Source organism: Scomber scombrus, chromosome 6 (genome assembly GCF_963691925.1).
Source record: "Scomber scombrus chromosome 6, fScoSco1.1, whole genome shotgun sequence".
Classification (NCBI taxonomy): domain Eukaryota; kingdom Metazoa; phylum Chordata; class Actinopteri; order Scombriformes; family Scombridae; genus Scomber; species Scomber scombrus.
In genome coordinates this window covers 12,313,928-12,337,852 of record NC_084975.1, presented here as the reverse complement: position 1 = coordinate 12,337,852, position 23,925 = coordinate 12,313,928, and the positions used below count along the sequence as shown (strand labels likewise).

Here is a 23,925-nt window from a genome sequence, read left to right as displayed (position 1 = left end):
TGTAGTGCTTTCTAACCATGTGCAACCTCACTTCCACCTGTGTTTACTGAAACATGTAAAAGGTACACATGTTGATCCCATAATATTACTTCTGCCCCTCTGTGTTCTTGCGTGTTTGTGCCACAGGTCGCGGTCTATTAGTGGAGCCTCCTCTGGCCTCTCCACCAGCCCCCTCAGCAGCCCACGGGTAAGTCACGACCCTCAGAACTTTTCCAAATACACACATACACGTATACATAAACCTCTAGACCCAGTTCTCAGGTATGTAGTTGTTCAGGGATAACGACCATCTGACTACTACTGATCCCATCTTATTGCTGACTTATTATTACTGTTTATGTCAGCAAGAGAAAATGAAGCCTATCACTCCATCGCAGGGGCTTCTGACCTTTAACAAAGCAAAGCAACCACAGCATGAAAGCAATATTACTGCATCTCTCTGCAAATGCAATAGAGACGTACTAATCCAGTATATTATTAGTCTGGGACAAGGTATATTTTCCCACATGTTGTTTTAATCCACTGCTCAGATCTATGTTTGCGTTTTGAGGAAACAGGGATCCACTATGATGAGCTCTTCATATCCGGTGTGAGATCAGACTTTGCATGAAACCTCATTGTGTCCATTTAATTTGAATCGTTCTGTTAACTCCCAGTAAAACATACTGAGGGGCACATATAGGGGATGTGGCAGCAAAGTTTCTCCTTCTCAAAGCCCAAAGTCTCTTCACTCTCCATCCTTTCCACTTATTATCCCTCTTTCTGTTTTCTCTGGCCTGAGCTCTGTTCTAAAATCCAGCTCAGGGAATGCTTCAGAAAATCCCACTTTTCTTGCTTAGATCAGGGGAGCTTGTAGTAAACTTTTCCAGCTGACTAACCTGGGAAGGCTTGAGATTAGTCAGGATCCTAAGACGAGCTCCTCGCAGCACACAGGTTCTTTAAGGCTGATCTGAAAAGGAAATTGATTTCTCAGACCTAGCCAAAGCATGGATTGTGCTTCTCAGCAAGAGGCTCCATGTGGAGTTATTTGCCCAAATTTGTTTCTGGAAAATGGGTGAGGTGTCGAGGGGAAATATTTAATCAATATACCATTGTGGCCAAAATTTCACCGTTATAAATCAAACAGATCAATAAACCTATCAGGAAACTGGACACTCTACAGCAGAACTACCATAACCTTGTCCCTACTGTTATTGAGATGGCCCAAATTGTCTTCAAAACTGGCCTCATGTCTCTCACACCTGTCTATGGCTGCTTGCCTTTGTGCCTGCTAGGAGAGTCCTGTATGTTTTATTTAGTCCATCTTTTTCATGCCTTTTGTTTGGACTTTTTTTAAATGTATGTATTGCTCGCTGATCTTGTTGTTCCCATTTCATTTTTGCTTTGTTTTCTTTTGTCACTGAATGTTATAACTGCATGTTTTTGTCTTATCTGTCTTCTTCTTTTTTTGCAATTTCTCTATCTCTCCCGTATGTACACATCTCCCCTGCCTCTGTATTCTTTGGCTGCCTCTACTTTTCCACCATGCTTTTTTCCTTGCTTTATCTATGTGCTTGTGTGCCTGCATGTGTCCCCATGTGTTTTCTTTCTTTTCTTTTCTTCCTCCACCTGCTCTGGCTTTCGGCTTTATTGTGCTGTGTGTCCTCATACCGTGTCCTCGAACTCTAGCCTGTCAGAAAGTTTGGTGTACCACCCCAGTCCCCAGACTTGTTACAGTCCCCCAACACCAGCCCCTGCCCATCCCCTGAGCCCATTCCAAATTGCACAGGCCCACGTATCTCCACCCCCAACTCACTCTCTCCAAACAGTGAGCCCCTGCCAGCAGCTATTAACAAGACACAGACACTCCCCGCCAAGCCCAAAGTTGCCCCGAAGCCTCTCCAAGCTACACGATCCAACCCGCTCCCAGAAACCTCCCCAGATCCAGCATCCGACGCCAAATCAGAGCCTTCAACTCCCTGCCAGCTCCCATCACAGTTGTCCTCTGCCTCTATACCCCCAACCCCCACCTCCCCATCCTCCCCATCCCCAATCCCCCTTTCTCCCATCCCAAGTAGCCCCCAGGTACGGCGCCCACATTTTGCTGCCAACCCCCAACTCTCTGTGCCCTTCAGCCCTGCGGTGCCCCTGTCACCCATCCGGCTGCACCACTTTCACCCCGTGCCACCGGCGCCTTCTTCATTCACTGACCACACACCCAAATCTATCCCCCTAATACAGGTTACCCCTCACCCCTCCCCTCGAGGCAGCCCCCTCCCCACCCCAAAGGGCACTCCAGTGCACACTCCCAAGGACAGCCCAGCTGGGACACCCACCCCAACGCCGCCCCCCAGCCCCTCCATCGGAGGCATGCCATGGAGGACGCGTCTCAACTCCATCAAGAACAGCTTCCTGGGCTCACCACGCTTCCACCGCAGGAAACTACAAGGTACTGACATTGTAACAAGGTTTTTGGTAAATGCTGAATAGTATGTGATCTTTTGTTGTTTTCACCTCACCCAAAAATCCTACTGCACTGTATGACTAACGTGATCTACTTTCGATCTTTCCTTGAGCCTTTGTCTAACCTTTGGTCCTGCTTCCACAGTTCCCACACAAGAGGAGATGTCCAGCCTCACACCAGAGTCTTCCCCAGAGTGAGTAGATACTGTACTTTTTTTTCCTAAGCCACCACTCCCATCATAACTATGCATAACCTATCAGCCCCTCAGTCACTGGCTCAAACAGGCTCGCACATGATAGCACGATGTTTTGGGGAATATTACATCTATGAATGTTTGATTTTTGCCTGCTGAGTTACCTGTAATGACCTCAGGTCTGGTCGGGCTTGGAGAAACAGCATCATAGCAGGAGGTAGTGGGTTGGTTATAAGGGATGGAAGGTAGCCTGTGTGATGTTGTTGAGCTCCCAGGGGCCTGATAACTCAAGGTTGGCCTAGATACGCCTGTTTGGTGGGTTGGCTGTCTGGCTTGGCCATTTCCACCTGGCTGGGAAGACCCAAGCTGGAAGTAGTTGGAGAGTTTGCTGGAAAACACCTTCTCTTAGCTCGATCTCAGGAATACATAGTCACATCCCCAGTCACAGCAAACAGCTTTTTACCATAGAACAATACACCCTCTAATGTCTCAACAGTCTTTATTCACATTTGAATAAAGACTGCATTTTTTTATTTATGCATTTATTTATATTTACAGGAGATCTGGGAGTGTATCTCTTGTTGCTGAAGTGCAAGTCTTTGCAATCCATCAACATTTTCAAGATTGTAATGAAATATTTATATGCCAGAAAACAGGAGTCCATATGGCTTATTAGTGGGTTTAGGAACACCTGGGCTGAGGCCAGCAGTGAATTCATCTACCTCTGCCCCTTGTGGACCTACAGTTCTGTTTACAGAGAGGCTCAATTATCTCTCTCACACTCACACACACACATATACACACACACACACACACACACACACACACACACACACACACACACACACACACATGCACTTAAACATATGCACTTGCACAGAAGGTGAAATATCAGAAAACTTTCCTCCCCTTAACAGTTTTAGTTCATTTCCTCAGGGTATCCAACGTTTGCTTCTTTCCATTTCCCCAGAGCAGCAGAAAGACTGACAGCTATCTTTGTCTCTCTGCATTTCACCTGCTCTCAATTTTTCCAGATGGATAGATTGATGTGTAGAGCAAGGGGAAAAAAAGGCTGACAGGAAGAAAAACAGGAGGACAAAAATTACAGCTGACCATCTTTTTTCTTCTTCTTATCTTTCCTCACAGACTTGCCAAAAAATCCTGGTTTGGTAACTTCATCAACCTGGAAAAAGAGGAGCAGATCTTCATTGTCATCAAAGACAAGCCTCTCAGCTCCATCAAGGCAGACATCGTTCAAGCCTTTCTCTCGGTACATGTTATTGCTTAATTCACCCCCCTCCTTTCCCCTCTCCCATCTGCTCCCAGCCCCCTGTGCCCCCACTGTTCTCTCTATATCCGGTTATGTATGCATGTAGCAGTATTACCTGTGTACCTGCTGTCTGACGCAGGACATGTCCAACAGCAGTGGTGATTGGCTATGCTACAGTACAAGGAAGGCTCTCTCTGAGTGTTTGCTAACATGCTTCTGATTTATGTAGCAATTCAGTAAACTGCTTGTGTTCAGTGCTTCTATTTTTCTCTCTGACTGCAGACTCACTTGAGGTCAATAGAAAATCAACAGAGGGCATTGATCATTAGCATATAGATGCTTTGCCCTCAATACTGTGTATTGAGCGTGTGTGTGTGTGTGCGTGTGTGTGGATGGATATTTAGATGTGTAGTGAGAGAAATTGAGAAATTGTGTTGATTGTATCTGTCTGTGTGGTGTGTGTATAATAGTGTGGATGTACAAATACATGCAGCAATGCAGGCAGCATCAGGGTTTCTCAGTAAGCACTGCACAATCACTGTATCAACAAACATTCAACAGTGTTAGTTGATATTCAGTGTACATAATTGAACAAAACCAATCCTCACCCCAGTTAAATTTAACAAAGTCTAAGTAAATGCAAACTCTGCCAGTTCAGGTCAATGTCAAATCTGTTTCCCCGTCCCTGGAGGTAGCTATTTTCTCCTCTGGGTTATGCTAGCTGGTATTCCAGACAGGAGATTGGCACCTGAATCAGTGGAATTATACCTCTCAGCACACTCACATTAATGGAATGTCAACCCCTCTCCAGCACTATGGCGAAACGTGACAATTTCAGAGCTCTCCTGTTCATTGGGCATACAAATTCATTTTAGGTGGGAGAGTGCAATGTTGTTGGATGATTCAAGATTACATTCGCTTAAGTCTCCCTGGCATGCATGGCTACTCTCCGAGGCATTAATCTCCTTAGAGTTTCAACTGTGGCTCGTAGTATGTGGAGGGTATTTCAATGAGGGTTTATTCACCTTGTCATTTGCAAGGTGTGGGAGAAAAATTAAACATCAATGCTCCCTATGTATAATCCTATTACCTGCCTCTTTCTACTACCTATTTTTATTCCTATCTCTGTCTCTTTGTCGATTTTTTTTCTTCCTCCCAGATCCCCAGCTTGAGCCACAGTGTGATCTCTCAGACCAGTTTCCGAGCAGAGTACAAATCCACAGCCGGCCCTACAGTCTTCCAGAAGCCGGTCAAATTCCAGGTGGATATCACCTACACGGAGAGCACAGCTGCCACCAAGGAGAATGGCATCTACTCTGTCACCTTCACCCTGCTCTCAGGTCAGGACACATTCACAGAGTTACTATCTATCCACTAATCCACTTTGCTTATCCAGCATACATTGGATACAAATAGCACGGTGCACCATGAGGTTACTAGTCTATCAGAGGGCTAACATACACATAGACAGACCACTTAAAATGTAGTGTCTATGGTTCACCAGACCTGTGCAAAGCAGGTGGTCCTGTTCTACAGGTAGGCTGCTCTAGCAATTCCTGAAGAGGGGGAATTCATTCCCCCCCAAAAAATCAAGGCCCTATGATTGATATTTGTGCTTCAACAAAGATGGATGCCTTGGATTTTAAGGGGGAAATTATGTCCTTTTCTCTTTATAGACAAAGAAAAATGGCCACCATTCTGACCACAATCCACCATGACGGTGCACAGAGTTACATATGGCATTATGATGCCTTAAATAGACATTCTTCTATGTCATCATGCTCACAGAGGTCTGGGGAAATTTAAGCTCTAAAGTCACTTAGTAGTGTGAAAAGGGTGTCCCTTATATGTAGTGAGGGATAATGTGACTCTTCAAACTAATAAAATGAAACTACAGAAAATATGTTTGTATCCATCCAACAAATACAGTAAATCAGAAATTCTGATGTCAGAGGTTGGTGTTTTCAAACTCACCGCAAGAAAAGAAAAAAGGATTTTCAAAGTTCTTGTAATTCTGAATACTTGATAAGATTTTCCTCAAACTCCCTGAGCGCAACAAGATGAGGTCTGGTTATGCAAGATTTTATACTCGACAGTCATGCATGCATGCTTAGTCTCACAGAAACACATGCATGCTCTTTTTCTCTCTCTTTCTGTCACACACAAAAGCAGTCACACAGACACACACACACACACAAGTGGAGGCACATTTGAGCTGAACGGGGTGTAATAGTGGTTGTTTGGAGCCTGCTGGTTCTTCCATGTCACTGACCATATACTGTACACAACAGGAGCCCAGAATAACATTCCTCTCTGGTCTCCTTTTATCATCTCAGGGGTTTCTCTTCTTCTGCAGCTTTCCCAGCATAAATTTCAGAGCATGCTCCTGTGTCTGTGCGATTCCCCACTCCTCACCTTTACCTTTTTGCTGCCTGCGTATCCTGATGCGACTGATTATGCCAATAATTCCTCTGTGTTGTTTGCATGTTCTGTGTGCTTGTGTTTAGGACCCAGCCGGCGCTTTAAGCGAGTAGTGGAGACGATTCAGAGTCAGTTGTTAAGCACACATGACCAGCCTGGGGTCCAACAGCTGTCTGGTGAGTAGGAACCCCTCCTTTTCAAAAATGAAGATATTCAAAACTTCTTCACCCATATCCCAACCACCTCATCAGCCCATCCCACCCCCTGATGAACCACTCCCACCGCTGAACCTAAGCTAAATCCTACCCTCTGTTCAGGTAACTGCCTGATGACTGCTACTAATATGACTACTACTTGAGACGTTTTATTAGGACAACTGATGAACCGGCTAGACAGCTTGACAGACTGGAGCTCAACTGACCATATTCTGCGTGACACAATATGATACCCTCTATGATAGCCTAAACACTGCCCATGCAGACATACACATAAATAGTCTGTGGACAGTGCCCTCTCTCCCCTGTGCTCAAAATCACTGAGCCAGTCTCTCTCACTTTCTCGAAACAGCTTCCTTTGCATGCATCCACCCACACCTCACTGCTATTAAAGGGTGGGAATTGCTCTGAAGCACTGACTAGGGGTCAAATGTTGTCTCATTGCCCTGGCAGTGAAGATTAGAGTCGAGTTGGGATAAGCTGATTCACATTCTGTTACTCCTACTTCCAAGACTGATCATCGAAGCTCATCACCATGGCAACACCACTGCACCTCAAAACAATTCCCACAATGCACTGCACCACACAGCGACACCACACCTGACAAACATTCCCTGTATGCCTGTACAATAGGACCTCTTCCCCCTGTTTCCTTCCGTGTACCAGTCAGTCAGTAGGTACAGAACCTCTGACAGGCGACCCTGTCTGATCAAACAGCTAACCATTCACCTGTGAACTTCATGATGTTATTCAGGTCCCCCTGTTGGATTTGTTCTTAGTCCCTGAAAATCTATAAAACTGTTCCTTCCCCCACTGAAGCTACATCCTACAGTATATTCTCTCAACACACAGTCTGGATGATGAAGCGAAAAAAGAACTAGGCATCCTACTCCTCCCCCTCTGCTCCAAGTGTGTCCCACCTTGTGAATCACTGGCCTAACTGTGTGTCTCACTTGTCATTCTCTTGACAACAGCTCTACCTGCTGGTCAGAAAGGGAAACACCACCAGCATGTCCTGAAATGTATCATGTTTTTTAGCAGGGTGGCAATGTGCTGATTTCTCAGATATCTGTTCAAGTTCAAGCAGAACAAAATCTTTCTTGTGACAACCAAAGAGGTGCATTTAAAATCGAATACAAATAAATAAATAGATACAGTATGAATAAAGAATAAAGCTAAACAGCAGAACAATCATAAAAAAAAATCACAATATGCACAGACTGTTATTAAGTGTTCAGCAGCATCATTATTGCACATATAGTAAAGAGTGAATTGCACATTACTGGCATAGTATAATATACAAATAGTAAGCAGTACTGTGTATTGCTCATATAGTGACAGCGTATTGCACATACTCACTGTACATGTTCAGTAAGAGGTTATCTTAGACTGAGGAGATATCTGAGTTCAGGGGGTTTATGGCAGTTGGGAAAAAAGCTATTTTTTAGTCTGTTTGTGTGTGCTTAGATTGATCTGAAGTGTCTGCCTGATGGGAGGAGCTTAAGCAGGTTATGTCCAGGATGAGTGATCTCCTTGAGGATGTACACAGTGAGTGTTATTAAGGTGTTCAAGTAATGGCAACTCAGTGCCAACAATGTCCTGTGCTGTTTTTATGGCCCGCTGCAGGGCTTTTTTGGCAGCTTTGGTACAGCTGCTGTACCAGGGCTGTCATGCAGTTAGTCAAGATACTCTCTATGGTTCATCTGTAAAAGTTGACCAACAGCTTCCGGGGGAGGTTGGCTCTGTTTGTGTGTCTAGATTTGTTTCATTACATCAGTCAAACACACTCTTTGTGTTTATTAGTTTTTTTTCCTTTTATACCCATTTTCAGTTCCATGGCTGACAAAGTTTGTCAGGTGATACTTGGCCTTCATATAGCATGGTACCATACTTAGGTAATGTACTGTAAATTAAGTGTTAGTTATATCTTATGGCATCTATATAATATTATGTTCAGGTGGTATAATATTTAACAGTCTGTTATTGTCGCTGTGCCTCAGTAATTTACCAATTACTTCAGATTTTTTATACTGTTTATACACAGTATATATTGTATTTTTATATTGTCGAGCTAATTAACAGGATGAGGTATTGGAAGGGGAGTTTTAATGATTGCTGCAAACACTTCAGCAGCAGAGATGATATTGTATATTTTTTATATTATAACAAATTAAAGCAATAAAAGATGGTTAGGATATTACATAACATAAATAAAGAAAGCACATTATTCTACTTTGTACCTCCTATCAGAGCCAGTTATTTTTGACCACGTCAGACTAAATTATGTCTTTTCACTATCAGAGTATCAAATACTGTAACATGAATGTTAAAATAGGTCAATGTGTGCTTAGCAGTAGCTCAAGGCATGGTTAACTAAATCTCCTCCACCCCGATTTCCTTTGGCCTCCTTACACACCTTTAATGCTCCCTGCCCACAGGCCCTTTAAGAAAAGCTAACGGCTGTAATTAAGAAAAGAACAGGTTTTGCATACCAATGTGTATCAAACAAAGGGCATCATCAAGTCTTGGTGTTTACGTTCCCTAATCACCAGTAACAGCTAGCATACCTGGGAGCCAATTTAGAGGACAATGATAGAAATAAACAATAACAATAGAAAAACATTTTAAAAATAAAATGAGTGTGGATGAACGTTGCAAACACATTGTAGGGCCACAGAAGAGAACCATTTATTTAGAGGACAGTGTCTCTGTTTTATTGAACAGATGAGATCATGAAGTTTTGTGAGTTTCCTGACATTTTTGAAAATGTGCAGAATTTGGGGGAGTGAAGGGACTAAATGTGGGATTCTTCAAACAGGAGAAATGAGGAGGCAATATTTAGGGAGAAGTTGGCTAAAACTGTTTTAACAGCTGGATAATGGAGCAGTTAAAACAAACTGTGGTACACTCACACATGACCACACACACACACACACACACACACACACACACACACATTTGCCCTAATCTCCAGACTACTGAAGGCAGCCCTCACTCCTCACACTGGCAGTACATACATATTGTCAGGCCCAAGTTTTGGAATTGAGGCTTTTGAAGGCACACCAGCCATAAAATAAATTCTTTCCAACAGCCTTTTAATTGCCAATCCAAAGACACTCTCCATTCGTGTGTGTGTGTGTGTGTGTGTGTGTGTGTGTGTGTGTGTGTGTGTAAGTGTAAGTGTAAGTGAGTGTGTTGTCGTCTGTGCAACACCCCTGCCTGTTTTTAGTGATGTTGTCACCATTCATTTGGCAGCCCACAGGACTCTGTTGTTCAAATGGCTCTTCCATCTAGAATTCAGAAACTGTGCTGTGTGTGACTGATAGTTCCCAGAGATTGTGCTGTGTAAGTACCATTAACAAAAAAGAACATTGACTCTTTATTTGCTCCATTTCTCATGTTTGGAGTGCTTACTACTCCGCCTACCTGCAGTGGGGCCATTAAGACCCTGCAGAAAAAAGTCAGTGTGTTTAGCAGGTGGTCATTGGCATTCATACGGTTAGACATGTTCATACACAAACGCACACACACACATTGTTTGCTTAAAGCAATTAAGGACAAATACAATTATTTAGCATATACACCCATATTAGGCAGCATACAGCATTAAGTTGTGATAGTATTTATGGTTTAAATTCAACTCAACATAGTTGTGATGCTATTGTAGTGAAATCACCTAGGTTGGACTTGATTAACCTCAATGAGTAGCACAATGATGATGCAGCCTAACAGTGTGTTTGATGTCTTTGGCCTGGTTTTATACTTAGCTGAAGTATAAAACTGAACTCCAGTGAAGAAACATCTTGATCAAAGGTTGTCTCTCTGCTTTAGGCATACTTAGGTCCAAACATTACAGTGTTACATTTGCTTCACTCGGTGCATTAGCCATGGGACAGACAGCCTCCATCAGCAGAGCTTTTGCCAAGGTTCACGCTGTCCTTTAGTGCTTTTATGGCATCTGCAAAAAACCTCCTCAAACAGTTGGTTTGGCAAAGAGAGTGGAGACACTGATCCTTTATTATCCTCCAAGGGCAACTTTGTCTTGGAACTCCAAACTTTCTCATTGTCCTCCTTCCATCATCTGCCCTGCTTCTGGCTGGCCAGACTTGCTCGGGCACCACCTCGCACAGACGACACATCACATTTACTCCTTTTGCAGCACAGTTAATATGTTACAGAAATGTACTGTACTGTATCACCTCATAAAAGGAATTATCTTTTTATTGTCCGCTGCTGTCGTTTGCTACCAAGCTACTAACGATCCAAAATAAGTCTACACTAACTCTACGTGTTGTCCTTTATGGTTATAGATTGAATGACTATTTGTTTGTTTTCATTGGCTGACATATGCATGGGTGCTTACATATGACTTAATCCTGACATGGCTGCTCCAGCAGTTTTCATCCTCGCAGTGTTTGTCGGTCCTCCTCCTCCTCGCCTCTGCTTGCTCTGTCTTGCCTGTAGCTGCGTCTCTATCCTGTGAATCCCATTGTTCATTAGAATGTTTGTTCTCTTTCTTCTCTTTCCCCCTTTTTTGTCCTCTTTTCTTCCCGTCTGTGTACCTAGGCAGCCCATTGAGTAACTTCTTTGACGTAATTAAACAACTTTTTTCAGACGAGAAGAACGGACAGGTGCCCTACCCCTCTGGCACGCCCTCCAAGCACTGCCCCTCGCCCATGCACGTCCGGAGGCACGAGCCAGAAAGTAATGACACCAAATGCCCCACTGCGGGCCACGACAGAGCCAAGTTGTCGGTGGCATCTTTGGGTACACAAGAGGAGTCTTAGACTGAGACACTCTGTATTTGAGCCAGTGCTAAAAATCCATCACAGTATCACTATAAGCCAGTGGCACATAAAGAATACTCTATTTGTACAAAGCTAGATGTACATATTCATTTATGGACGTTTTTTGTATAAAATGACTTTATATAGATAGAAATATATTGAGAGAATCTATGTGATATTTTACAAACAGCATACTGCACCTACAAGACAAACACACTCTACTTTCCTCTCCACTTTTCATTACCCCTCAGTGTCCACCATCACCATCCACTCCTCTACCCCAGCCATCCTATAGCCTGTGGCCCTTGCTCTGTTTTTTGCTCCCTTGCTGCTAAACTGTGTGATGACCTGACTTGTTTCTGATACCAGGAATTATCCAGAAAACCTATTAAGTCCCTCCTCCTGCTCCCTGCTCCGTTCGCCCTCCCTCGAACCACCCCGCCACCCCCCACCTGAGCGTGCTGAGAGAGAAGGACATTTGTTGACGGAGGACTGCTTTTAGAGGTGCGCTGAGGGGTGGGGGAGTTACCATGGAAACAGATCCTTCTTGCAGACGTCTACCTTCATCTCCCTCTACGCCCCTTCTACACCTCTGGCAGCCATCAGTAGAAGTAGATGAAAATACCTTAAGTGTTCCCCATGTTAAACACACAAAAACATACACATGTGCACAAGTCATCCACACACATCCCAATGAAACAAGAACGCACACGCGCACACCCTCCCATCTTCCCAACCTCCCAACCTTCCAACCTTCCAACCTGCCCCCTTTCCTCTCTCTGAGCTCAAGGAGCTTTCATGAATTGGAAAATAAGCATTTTTGCAAAAAGACACTACATACACAAAACATATACATGCATACATGCACAGGTTCAGTATGCACAGAAAACTCTGGGATGTACTAACAAGAACATGAACAACAACAAAAAGAGGACATGCAGATACACTGACTGATTCAGAGGAGGAGAGAAGGGGGAGGAGTTTTGTGGAAAGCCCAAACAGCCGACGCGGATGCTTGCTGGATTGTATTGTTTGCTTTTTAATATACTTTCTTTGAGAAGAACTGGGTTTAAAATACTAACTGACTTTATTAGACTTAATAATATTGCTGCAAATGGACTGGAATTGTGATTTCAGAGAGGATTGGGGTGTGAGTATAACAGGGCAGGGGGGCAGTGAGGGAGATGATATGATAGTATTGGGTTGGGGGGAGGGACGCGGGTGGGTATGTGGGTATTTAAAATGAATGATCTATTCTGTTGTACAGACTGATATCATTTCTTATGTAAAAAAAAAAAATGAAATGTCTAGTTGTGACACTATGTTTAGATACCATAGGGACAGGTTGGTAAACCTGCACCTGCCACATACTGTTCTTTTAAATTCCTCTGTGGATTTTTGTTACATGATCATTTATGTCTTTGTTTGATTGACCTAATAATGATCCAAACATTCCTGTTTCCTGTTATCTGCAGCACTTTGTCTTTGGTTTTCCATCTATACCTCTCTCTTAGTCTTACTTACCAGCAGTAGGAGTAGAGGAACAAAAAAATAATAATGACGTGATAAATGCAATTGTGGATATTTTTGTATTTTTGTCCTTATTTATTAATGTTTGTTCATCTCACAGTTTCATTTCCTAATTTATTATAACTTGGCTATTTATATGAACAAAGCTGTTAGGTCAGTTGAATGTTATTTATTACCCTCTTGTGTGTTTGTAAATGGGGCAACATTTGAAGAAAAAATGAACTTTTTTTTCTTTTGCTTTGGTCTGACTTTAACAGAATTATGTGAACATTGACAAGTCACAAATTCTCTTTTCCCTGACCTCGCTGATGAGGGAAAGAGAACTTGTGGGAACTCTTGGAAAAAATTATTTACCAGTAATTTAAGAATGTAGACTTAGCCTCTTTTTGGAGAGGAAATATGCTCTTCTATTGATATTTGTCAGTTTCATATTATTGTGCGTGTAGGCCAGGCCTGAGGAGAAGGACACCACAGATCCCAATCTACTTCTTCTCGTTGTAAATAGACAGACAAACCGTGGGGGTTGATTGTCTTAACCATGCTGGGGGTTCCTGCTCTATGCTTTTAGCTTGTATTGCTGTGTGCATGTCAAACATGAGCTTTTCTTTGCATGGCTTTAGTGTTAATGTTCCATGCCAAACTCACTCCTTTTCTCAGCCTTCATCGATTCTCTCTCCACAAAACTACCTTTTAATGTTTAAATTCCCCCTCTGTCCCTAACTTTTCACCCTCTCTGCTTTTATTTCTGGCCTTCTTTTTTTATTGTCTCCTTGCTTCTGCTGATCTTTTCCCTTCCTCCTCCTCTTATCTTGTGCACAAAGTTTTTGAACGATGCTTCCTTTACTCTGTACCTCTCTCTGGAAGGCTCGGAGGTCTGGGCTGTCTCTACCTGTAGGTAGAAGAGGCACAGGGAGGGGATATCAGTACTACAAACACAAAGCAATACCCTATTGTTCATCCTCCTTTCTGTTTTCTACAATGGGAAGCTAGCAGCACTAAGGACATCTGATGATTCTGAGGCCCAGAGCGGTCTTTTTGACAGAGCAGGAACAAAACTGACTGATGTAATCCCCATATAACATAACTGTGAGCATCTTCAGTGCTGAAACAAATAAACTCATTCAGTTATGGTGTGTTTGTTTTTGTTCTCTGTTCCTGTACATGTAATGGTAAGTGCTGACCCAAAGCAAATAATCATGTGTTTTATCATGCATAACAGCCATATCGTTTGGGATTTGTAAATACTTGAAGAATAATACGTGCAAAGATTAATCAAGTTTAATTATAATCTTGCCTACCATTATTTTACTTTTCCTCATTTTAATTTGACATATTTCTTTATTAGATGTAATGGCTTCCATGTTTGTAGGTTTGCGCATTTGCAAGTGTGATTTGTCTTCCAGCATTTCAGGTAAGTCCATACAAACCCACACAAACAGATGGTAGTTAAATTGTTTGGAATAGTTTGGACAATTAAAAAAAAGGAAAGGGCTTGTTTACCAGGTTTGTATATTTATTAAAATATTCATCAATAAAACAGACTTTTAGTCAGAATCCCATGTTGAATTCTGCTATTGTACCTGTGTAGAAGCATTCAACCTCAGCATACATGAGCTTAATTAACTGTTATTTGTGTAACAGCAGCTACCTGTACACAGAAGCAAATTAAAAACCATAATATTAATAATTTGCTTGGATTAAAAACAAAATAAAAAGGGAACACCCTATTAAATACTCTCACATCTTTTTCTTCTCATTAAATAGAAAATGTCCATCCCACTCTTCAGTAAATGTTTCTCTGCTCATACTTTAAAAAAATAGAAAATAAAAACATACAGTTACATAAAAGGTACATTGGAGTACGTTGGAGGCACTGAGTCTACCTCCTTCTTCCCACTCTGCATCATTAGTTGGAATGGAACAAAGCCAAAAGTCCAGCATGGCCACCTCATGTGATTTGAACAGATGCTTCAGTCTATTGTCACTTGACATAATAGCTTCAGTTAGAACCCAGGAGGGTGCCATTGATCCCAATATTCCCAGGCAATTGTTTATTTTGCCAGTTTTGTCCATTAGAGGGCAGCAGTATTTAACAATTCAGAGCTCCCACCTGTTGCATCCATCTGTTGTTTCTCCACTTAAGCTTCCCGAGCCTTGGAGAAAAAGCATCACATTGTCCAATTTTCTTCTTCATAATCATGGTGTACACTGCAGTAATGTCAGGATTGAGTGCTTCCAAAATATGGAACACTTAATTGTTCACAGAGTAAACTAACTGCTGCCAAACAACTCACTGATTGTCCCAGTGTCAAAGCACTACAGAAGTTGCTAGTAACCAAAGGATAGGATCAGATTTTTACTAAGAAGACATCTGTTCTCCAACTTCTAAATATCTGATCCTGTATCAGTGATAACATGAAACTTCTGCTCAAACTGTCACATTCCACTTATTTCTGTCCTCTCTCCTCAGCATCTGTCCTGTTGTCCTCAAACTCGAGAGGATACGTAAAGAGAGCGTAGTCGTTGAGCCAGGGTGGCCTCTAGCTCCACCAGAGGTGAGTCTCCCCGGCTGTGGACCAGCGTAGAAGTGGAGCTGTTCCCTTGTCGGACCCCAGGGGGTCCCAAAAGCAGGCTCCTGAAACCCTCTCTCTCCAGCAGAGCAGGCATCTGCTGCAGGAAGTAGCCTTCACAGAATGAGCTCAGCTCCACCGAACCATGGACCTGGGATAAGAGGACAATTTATGGTCATATATATTTTTGACTCATTAAAAGTACAGATGTAAAGTGTCAGTGTCAAGACAACTGCTTTTCAATGTAGAATGCAGGCCAACTCATCATGTAACATACTTTGTGCATTCACCTCTTTTGAGTTACCATAGTTACACTGACATATAGAGCACAGCTCTGCTATAAAATAAAGGTATATTTATGTTCCTAGTGTACATAATTGTACCATTTGAACCAGGCCTCTCAGTGTGTTACCTTAGCTGTCTTGAAGACGCTAACTGCATTATCCAGGTTGATGTACTGAGAACAGATGAGTTCACAGTGTCTTTGTAATGCCCCCAGCTGGAACAGACTAGCCACTGACAACAACTGCAGGAGAAAACACAGGCATATGTTAACACTAGAGAAACATTTTATTGTCTTTTATTTTATAACATGAAGAAGGCCAAGACCTGGATTCAGCAGTAAAGGACAATTCTGTTCTGTTTTGTCTTATTTTTATTGGTTAAAATAATGTTTGCTAACTAGCTCAATTGTTAAGAAAAGGGACACATTGACACTGATAGAGAAGTCCCTGGCGTAGCCACATCACCTAAACCCCAATTCTTCACACATTAGTCCAATTTTATTTTTTATTTTATCTTCTTCAATCAGCAAATAATATTGCTAGGTGGAAGGCTGGGCAGGAAATTGCCCATGCTTAATCTCAATTCAAAACATGCGCTAATTTTAATGGTGTAATAGTATTACTGAAGCATGTAACAGAGTTGAGATGTGATAATGTAAACATGCACAGCTAATATCCCCTGGAATTTCTAAGGTGTAAAAGATTTCACACAACTACTTTTTTAGTAATCCTCACCTCCAACAAGTCAGACACATTAGTTTTCAGTGACTCCGTCCCTCCACAGTACAGGTATGACATCATCATCTGCAGAGAGGTCATATGGTCAGTATAGAATGAGTGTTGGTTTTGTCATACACAACAGGTCTGTCTCCAGTTTTTTTCCCCCATCAATCTCGAATTACTGTTACACACTAAAATAACGATTATATTATATTTAAGGAAATATATATATATTAGTTACCTGAAAAATGTTGTATTTGACATCACTGATCTCAATCTGCTTGTTGGGGCTTCCATCAGATCCAGAGGATGCCAGCAAAGACTTGAATCTACAGGAAAACATTTTTTGGTAAAAAACCATATAAGAAAATATTTTTTTTAAATTACAACTATATGTAAGTAGGTTAATATATGTTTTCTGTCTAGTGTGAGCATGTGTCACCTGTCAGAAGCTGTTATCAGCAGGACTCTGTGGCCGTAGAATGGTTTCCCTTCCACCACAAATGTCACATCTGACATCTCCTGGTTATTTAGAAAGTGTGGGTCTGGAAAACACATCAACACCTCCTTACAACTTTTTGTTCAACAGATTCCCTGTAACAAGCAAGTCTATCTGGACACCAGGCCTCAATTAGATGATCAATTGATGAGTCAGAAAGACAGAAAAAGTATTAATCATTTGAGCCATTTGTCAAGCAAGAATGCAAAACACTTCAGCCCCAGCTTCTCAAGTGTAAGAATTTGCCTCAGATATTTATCCTATGTGATTGTAGAATAATCAAGGTCATTTTTACACAATTTGATGTCATCAGTAATTGTAATTGGCGTTTTTCAGTATGAATCAAGAAAATAATTAGCAGATTAGAATAATTGTAAATTGTAATTGAATAATAGAATCCTTACCCAACTGTGCTGAGAGAGTTGCCCTCATTTCAGGGACAACTGGAAGTGGTGCTGGTCCAAAGCAGTGACTGAAAATATTCCCCAGCTGCTGTACAATGGCATCATTCTAGGAGAAAGTGAAAGAACAGGGGGGAGAGCATTAAATCACAATAAAGCTATTTCCTCGCTTTTATGTTTTATGCTGAAAATATGAAGAGACAAATGTAAGATGGAGCTAGATGTATACCTTGGTGGTACGCAAGATATTAAACATAAGGGGAAGGCCTAAGGTGACCAACTCCTCGCAGTAGTCCTCTTCTCTGATTGTGGTGAACTCTCTGATGAGGGAGAGGGTAACTCCTGCCCTGGACTGCTGCTGGGCACAACGCAGAGATTCAAGCCACACATGCAGTTTCCAAGGTACACCTGGATAGAAAGAAGGATTTATACTTTAGTTAGGACTATTAACATGGAAAAAGAAACATTGTGTAGAAGAAAACACAGTAAAAAATCTGATAGGTACCCATAGCTCGCAGCTCCATGGTGACATCCAGGTAACCGTGTTCAGCGCTGTAATAACTGCCCTCTTGCAGAGCCTTCATCCTGGCCTTGCAGAGCCTGGGTATTCCCCCCTCGGGCAGGGCCCCAGGGCCAGAGGAAGAGTTAGGGAGTGGAGAGAGAGGGAGGAAAGGGCAGATCCCAGCCTCCTCACCCTCCACCCCCTCAGCTAAGATCTCCTCCAGAGACAGGACATCCTCTTTGACTTGCTGAGGCTGAGTCAGGAGCTTTCTCAGCACGTTCCTGACAAGATAAATGGGAGGAAGAGGTCATGGAAGGAAGGAGAGAAAGAATGAAAGAAAGCATGAAAACACTTCTATATGCTCAAATTGCAGTACATCCATTCTTTTTTGTGACCCTGTACGCTCCTCTCTGATTACATAATCTGTCACCCTCACTGTGGAATGTGAAGTGTTGAGTCTATATTGTATTCACACAAACACAGAGTGAACAGGTGGAGAGGTTTAGGCTACAAGTTGGTGTTAAGAGATAAATGGACTCTGTATGGAAAGAGGTCTTCTCTTTCACAGCATGATAAAAGGGACGAATGTCTCCTCAAAACTCAAATGTAGATTTAGGTCAACTATGATAAAGTGCAGACGTTATTTCTGTATTACTCTCCTCTCTGTAGCTAGCAGGCAGTTTTTCAGTGTGCTCCTGCAGCATGTGCTGTGCTATTTTTAGGGCTTTTTAGGTCACAGTGAAGGACACATACCTGTGTCCATGTGCAGCAGCATGACTGAAGCAGTTCATGTCTTCATATAAGGATGATGTGAGGGCATTTCCACCATGGGTCTTTGATAAGGGGTCAGCACCTCGTGCCAGGAGCAGACTCACCATCTCATAGTTGCCTGGGAAACACATTAATAGTCAATTACACACAATTACAACTCTTAAACAGTCTTTTATCTGTTATCATGTTACATTTTACCTGTATTAATCATACAATAATTTCATTGTAACCACAGCCATGTTTGTTAATGATCCATTCTTGTTTTTTTATCACTCTACAACTGTTAACATTTTATCACTTTATTTTCAATGCTTTCAGTGTTTTTAGTGCTTATTTTGTAATTCACTGCATTATACTCAGGATGTCTTCTTCCTGCTTTATTACACTTACTGCTGCAATGATCATATTTGACCACAGGGACCAATCAAGTTTTATCATGCTTGATTTTGCACTTTCAAACAAGCAAATGCATTCATAGTAGGCACTATTTACACACTGTCATTGCTGCTATGTAGAGCATTTGTCTCTTTTACTACAGCTATGTGTGGATTTCAAATGATCCCTCAGAGGAATGCTGCCCAAGGGTTCTAAACAACCACAGGCAGCACTCCTCTCCTCTCACTATGTCTTCATTCACCCTCTAATTTCCTCATTCCTCCATCTAGTTTTATATTTACAATCCAATCCTGCACTATGAAAAGACAGCTCACTAATGTAAGTGTGACTCATAATTGTGACAATTATGATTAGTTGTTTTACTGAAAGTTACAACAGCAGCTCTTGTTCATTCACCTTTTATCTTGCTTGACCCTCCTACAGACTCCGCCTGCATCATTTAAAAGTAGTAATTTAGCTCCCATAAATCAGATCAGAACTTAGATCTACTCTAAGTCAGATAGTTCTCTTGCATCAGCTGTGCCTTTTTTTTTTTTTTTTTTTTTTTTTTTACTTGTATGTGCATGTGTTTGCCCACCTGCTGCTGAAGCCAGCTGCAATGGGGTGTCTGCCGTGCTCTCCTGACCATTGCGGACTGCAGCCCCCTCCACATTGGCCCCTGCATCCAACAGGAGCTGAAGAGACACACCACATCTGTTATATTCAGCAATGTTTGACATCCTGTGACTCATTTATGGCCAGACCTCTGACTTCACATTTGTCAATCCACTTTAGAAAGACTTTGCATTATACCTACAGTTAACTTGGGAATATGTACAACAGCCTGCATTCATTGTGGATATGCAGCATGACATTTGTCCTGAAAGAAAACTTACAACAGGCATGCGGCATATCCATCGAAGGCATTCTACACTAGCTACATCTAGTGACTAGTGCATGTCTGTGTAGGTGTACCTGTACTACGGAGATGTGTCCATGCAGCACAGCAAAGGTGAGGGCTGCCCAGTGTCGACTATCAGGATGCACAGAGGGGTGCTTTGGGGAGCACAGTGGAACCTGAAAGCACAGAACAAATCAGTGTTTTACAATGAGATCACACTCTCAAGAAAACACACAAAAGAAAATGTGATGTACTTTATCCACTACAGGTAGATGTAGAGGTATGCATTATGTGCATCATTTAAATAAATCTGTTCATCTGCTGTAACTGTTAAACATTTACCGCCACGTCAAGGTTTGCCCCGGCATCAATCAACATCTGGACGAGGGCCTCATCTCCAGCTGCGCAGGCATACATCAGAGGTGTCATCCCCTGAAAGATGAAAAGAGAGGAGTGGAATCAACAGATGAAAGAGGAGAACCAAATACATGAAGTGGTGCTTGAAAATGACGGATGAATGTTGTTTCTCATGCTGATTGCTCTAAACACACATGGCAGACATACACGCACATATACACAAACACTCTGTACCTGGTCATCCATGCTGTTTACCCCGTCTGGTCCCAGCAGATCAATGGCTTGACCAATGAGATCTGTGCGTCCGCAGTTGAGCATCCGGAAACCCAAGTCGAGGTGGAATTTGTCTGTTGCAGCTTTGGAGTCCAGACGTTTGAAGGAGCTAAAGCAACACTCAGGCCTGATTCAGACAAACAGAGAGACAGAGAGACTAAATAACTAAGTCACTATCTTGTTACTGGCTGTTTATATTCAGTCCAGTCTGTTGGTCTAAACAGACACTTTTCTTTGCCACTAAGAAAACTACAAGAGTTTGTTTCAAACATGTTGTCCTTATTTAGAATGAATCAGAATGGTCAGTGAGCCACATTATAGTCATTGACGAGTCATTGCTCTACTGATGCCTTTACTAGGGCTCATATCACTGTTTGTAATTTTATGTGGCCAGGACAGTGTATTCTCATTTACTTCAACTGTCTTGGTTCACAGTCCAGTCCTGGGAGGAGAAGCCTGGCAGTCTGTCTGACATCATCACTGTCCACCAATAGGCTCTTGCGATGCTCAGCGTGAACTATGGCCACTCTCATCCACTCCATCAGAGGCGGCAGCAACAGGAAAGGCCTGTGAAGAGAAAAGATAATGAATTCCACTTTAGTCGAATTATGTGCTTAGGACAATTTGTATGAATACTGGAAAATCTGTAACACTTCAGCTAGGTAACAGACATTTGCATTCAACTGTTATGTAAGAAATTTGAACCAGTGAGTTCACATAAGCTCTCTCGAATAAACTATTAGGCTCTGTGTAGGAGACTTCTCTCACTGTGGCGTAGAAGATTTGTTCAACACTTATGATTCACTTATGATTATGATGTTGAAATCAACCTCATAAACTGTCTTCAACCAGATGATGACATGTGTGTCTGGCAGTACTTCCCCTGACCCTGGCCAGTGCACAGTGAGTCACCTTTAAACACACGCCCACATAAACAACTGCAGAGAGCACTTTACCTCTACTCACTTTACCTCTACTAATCACACACACACACATAGCTTTTAAACATCACCTGCAGTTAGCATTCTCGTTTTAAGTAACCACACATGCTAGCACACACACTATTATAACAGATGTATACATTTATGACTCAGTATTTGTGTATAGGTTGCCAAGTCATGACATGAAACTTTATTTGCCAGTAACTGTGAGAACTGTGACAAGGCTTAAGTCTAAGCTGTTGTTTCTATAAAAAAAACACTGCAGTGGCTTCTGAATAATCAGCCTATTTTTAAACCAGCAGTAGTAGAATCAACTATCTACAGCGAGGGGGCTAAACAAAGGTGCAGCGCACTGACACTGTTATCGATGGTTTCTAATATCTTCAGCAAAAAAGCAAGACTTAGAAAACAACTGAAACTAAAAAGGAGATAAAAATAAGAGTGACAGACAAATTGACCTGAACCTGAGGGTACAATAGAAAATGTCATTAATCGTGAAGACACATGAGAGCAAACATCAGCAGAGGAATAAAAGAGCAGAGAACGAAGTGTACTGTGGTATTTGTGAATGTGGCATTCTGGATTCTTCTAAATCCCTAGTGATACAGTTATCTGTAATGCCACATCTAGTCGGTTATCTAGTATCAATCCCTTGTCTATATGCCTTTCTCTCACCATATGTGCATAGAACGTGCCTGTGAACAATGACACATTATGGTGAGTGTTATTGTTGTTTGCTTTTGATCCTGACAAGTATCAGTTGGAGCATGTTAATGATTGGTTCAACACTGCCTCTGTGTTATCGTGAGTTACTAAGCCGCCTTTCTCCTGCTGTGATGTTATTCTTAGCAGTGGCTTCACCTTGAGATGCAACTGCTCCAGTGCATATCATGAATACAGATGGAGCTGAAAGCATGAGCAGTATACGCCACATTTAACTGTAGTGTGCATGCTATAGGGGTCCCTGCTACTGCTAATGAGCATCGGGACCCCTGTAGTGCCATTTACTCTCCTCACTGTGTTTACTTCAAGCGGTAAACACAGTGAGTAAAGCAAAAAATAAAACATTTCTCTAATATTTTATTACTGAGACTATTCTTTATTGGTAGTTCACTGTGGTGCATTTAAGGCCTTATATAGCTTCAAATTACTACATCTCAGACTTTTTCCCTTAGAATTTAAAAACTAGTAGATGCCCTGCTGTTCTCTGATTCTATTTTATCCTCAATCTATTCTCTCAGATGTTGCTTCAACACTTTATCAGTCAGTGATCAGTCTGGAGGGAGGACCCTGCTGTCACCCATGCGTGACAGTTAACAAGCAGACAAGGGGCTGATGGGCTAGAGGAGGAGTAAGGGGAGGGGGTTGTTAAATGGGGTTGAAAGGTGCATATAAGGAGGGTGCTGGGTACACGGCTGGGAGGCAGGTGTGGTATGCCAAAAGCGAAGAAGGGGGTTGGGTGGCAGCTTTTGGCAGTTTGGGGATAGTGTCAGGGGTGTATGGTGATAAGAAAGCTGTGTTTCTGAGGAGAGGAGGAGCAGGAGGTTTGGGAATCAATGTTATGTCCTTCTTAATGAGCTCCACTCAACACAAATTGGGCTGTGTGTGTCTGTGCAATCGTGCATGTATCAGTGTCTGTCTGCCAGAATGCCCCCAGGCATCCGCCCTGCTGCTTTACTGCATGCTTGCTTCCAGGCATGCACGCTGCACTGGCACTAATCCAGCTCCAATCAGCTGTATCCAGCTTTTAACACTTAACGCTCATTGATCCATCAGAGAGATTTCCTCCATCCTTCACCTTGTTTATCAGCAATTCACAGACTGGGTTTAGCATGTAAAAGAATCATTAAAATTCCAATTTCTGCATAATAACCGTAGTATTGTTTTTCCTTTCATGGTCTGAAATACTCTCAGCGGTGGTTTTATACCCATTAATATTCAATGTTATTTTAAGTATATGTGTGTGTGTGTAATTGTGAATCTTCACAAATCAAGTGAGGACATGTGTGTTTACACACCTTTGCCAGTGGCCCACAACTACAAACAGATGGAGCATGTCTGTACCATCACCCATGCTGTTCAGGCCCTTATCCCACAATTCATTTTGTCCTCTACCTCCTCCTTCTATCTGGACTGCCTCCCCTATACATGTCCCATCTGACCCCTGTGTCTGGGTTATGGCCTTCAGCCTGAAACACAAACTTCAGCTTTGTCAGAGAGTCAGTGAAACATCAAAGCCAGGATGCCTGTTAACACTGAAATTAGATAGCACTTCTGGCTAGCCTACTGACCCAACATGTTAAGGCTACACACTGAGAACAGCAGGATGTAGACACACACGGACATACACAGACAGACTCTCCCACACATGTGCACACACAGACACACATGAACATATAAATGATAGCTCTGATTCATGGCACCTTTCTCAAAAACACCTGGCTGGTCATAAAATGACAGCACGCTCAAATC

General features: G+C 42.3%; 2 protein-coding genes across 2 annotated transcripts in view; one reads left to right on the top strand and one right to left on the bottom strand.

Moving 5' to 3' along the window:
- LOC133982107 (serine/threonine-protein kinase BRSK2) overlaps window positions 1-11,329 on the top strand; it is a 163,082-nt gene extending 151,753 nt beyond the window's left edge. Inside the window, exons 13-19 of the mRNA XM_062421029.1 lie at window positions 127-187; window positions 2,221-2,428; window positions 2,588-2,636; window positions 3,783-3,906; window positions 5,066-5,246; window positions 6,414-6,503; window positions 11,109-11,329. Of these exons, the coding sequence (XP_062277013.1) occupies window positions 127-187; window positions 2,221-2,428; window positions 2,588-2,636; window positions 3,783-3,906; window positions 5,066-5,246; window positions 6,414-6,503; window positions 11,109-11,329 (934 nt within the window). The remainder of the gene's footprint in view (window positions 1-126; window positions 188-2,220; window positions 2,429-2,587; window positions 2,637-3,782; window positions 3,907-5,065; window positions 5,247-6,413; window positions 6,504-11,108) is intronic.
- Window positions 11,330-14,397: 3,068 nt separating this feature from the next.
- The window catches only part of abtb2b (ankyrin repeat and BTB (POZ) domain containing 2b), a 44,550-nt gene continuing 35,022 nt past the window's right edge, over window positions 14,398-23,925 (bottom strand). The window contains exons 4-17 of the mRNA XM_062421023.1: window positions 20,927-21,079; window positions 20,474-20,639; window positions 20,225-20,314; window positions 19,957-20,058; window positions 19,580-19,676; window positions 18,589-18,724; window positions 17,839-18,116; window positions 17,563-17,741; window positions 17,337-17,442; window positions 16,876-16,978; window positions 16,675-16,762; window positions 16,449-16,517; window positions 15,842-15,955; window positions 14,398-15,580 (exon numbers count right to left, since the gene is read on the bottom strand). Of these exons, the coding sequence (XP_062277007.1) occupies window positions 15,347-15,580; window positions 15,842-15,955; window positions 16,449-16,517; window positions 16,675-16,762; window positions 16,876-16,978; window positions 17,337-17,442; window positions 17,563-17,741; window positions 17,839-18,116; window positions 18,589-18,724; window positions 19,580-19,676; window positions 19,957-20,058; window positions 20,225-20,314; window positions 20,474-20,639; window positions 20,927-21,079 (1,915 nt within the window). The 3' untranslated portion in view covers window positions 14,398-15,346. The remainder of the gene's footprint in view (window positions 15,581-15,841; window positions 15,956-16,448; window positions 16,518-16,674; window positions 16,763-16,875; window positions 16,979-17,336; window positions 17,443-17,562; window positions 17,742-17,838; window positions 18,117-18,588; window positions 18,725-19,579; window positions 19,677-19,956; window positions 20,059-20,224; window positions 20,315-20,473; window positions 20,640-20,926; window positions 21,080-23,925) is intronic.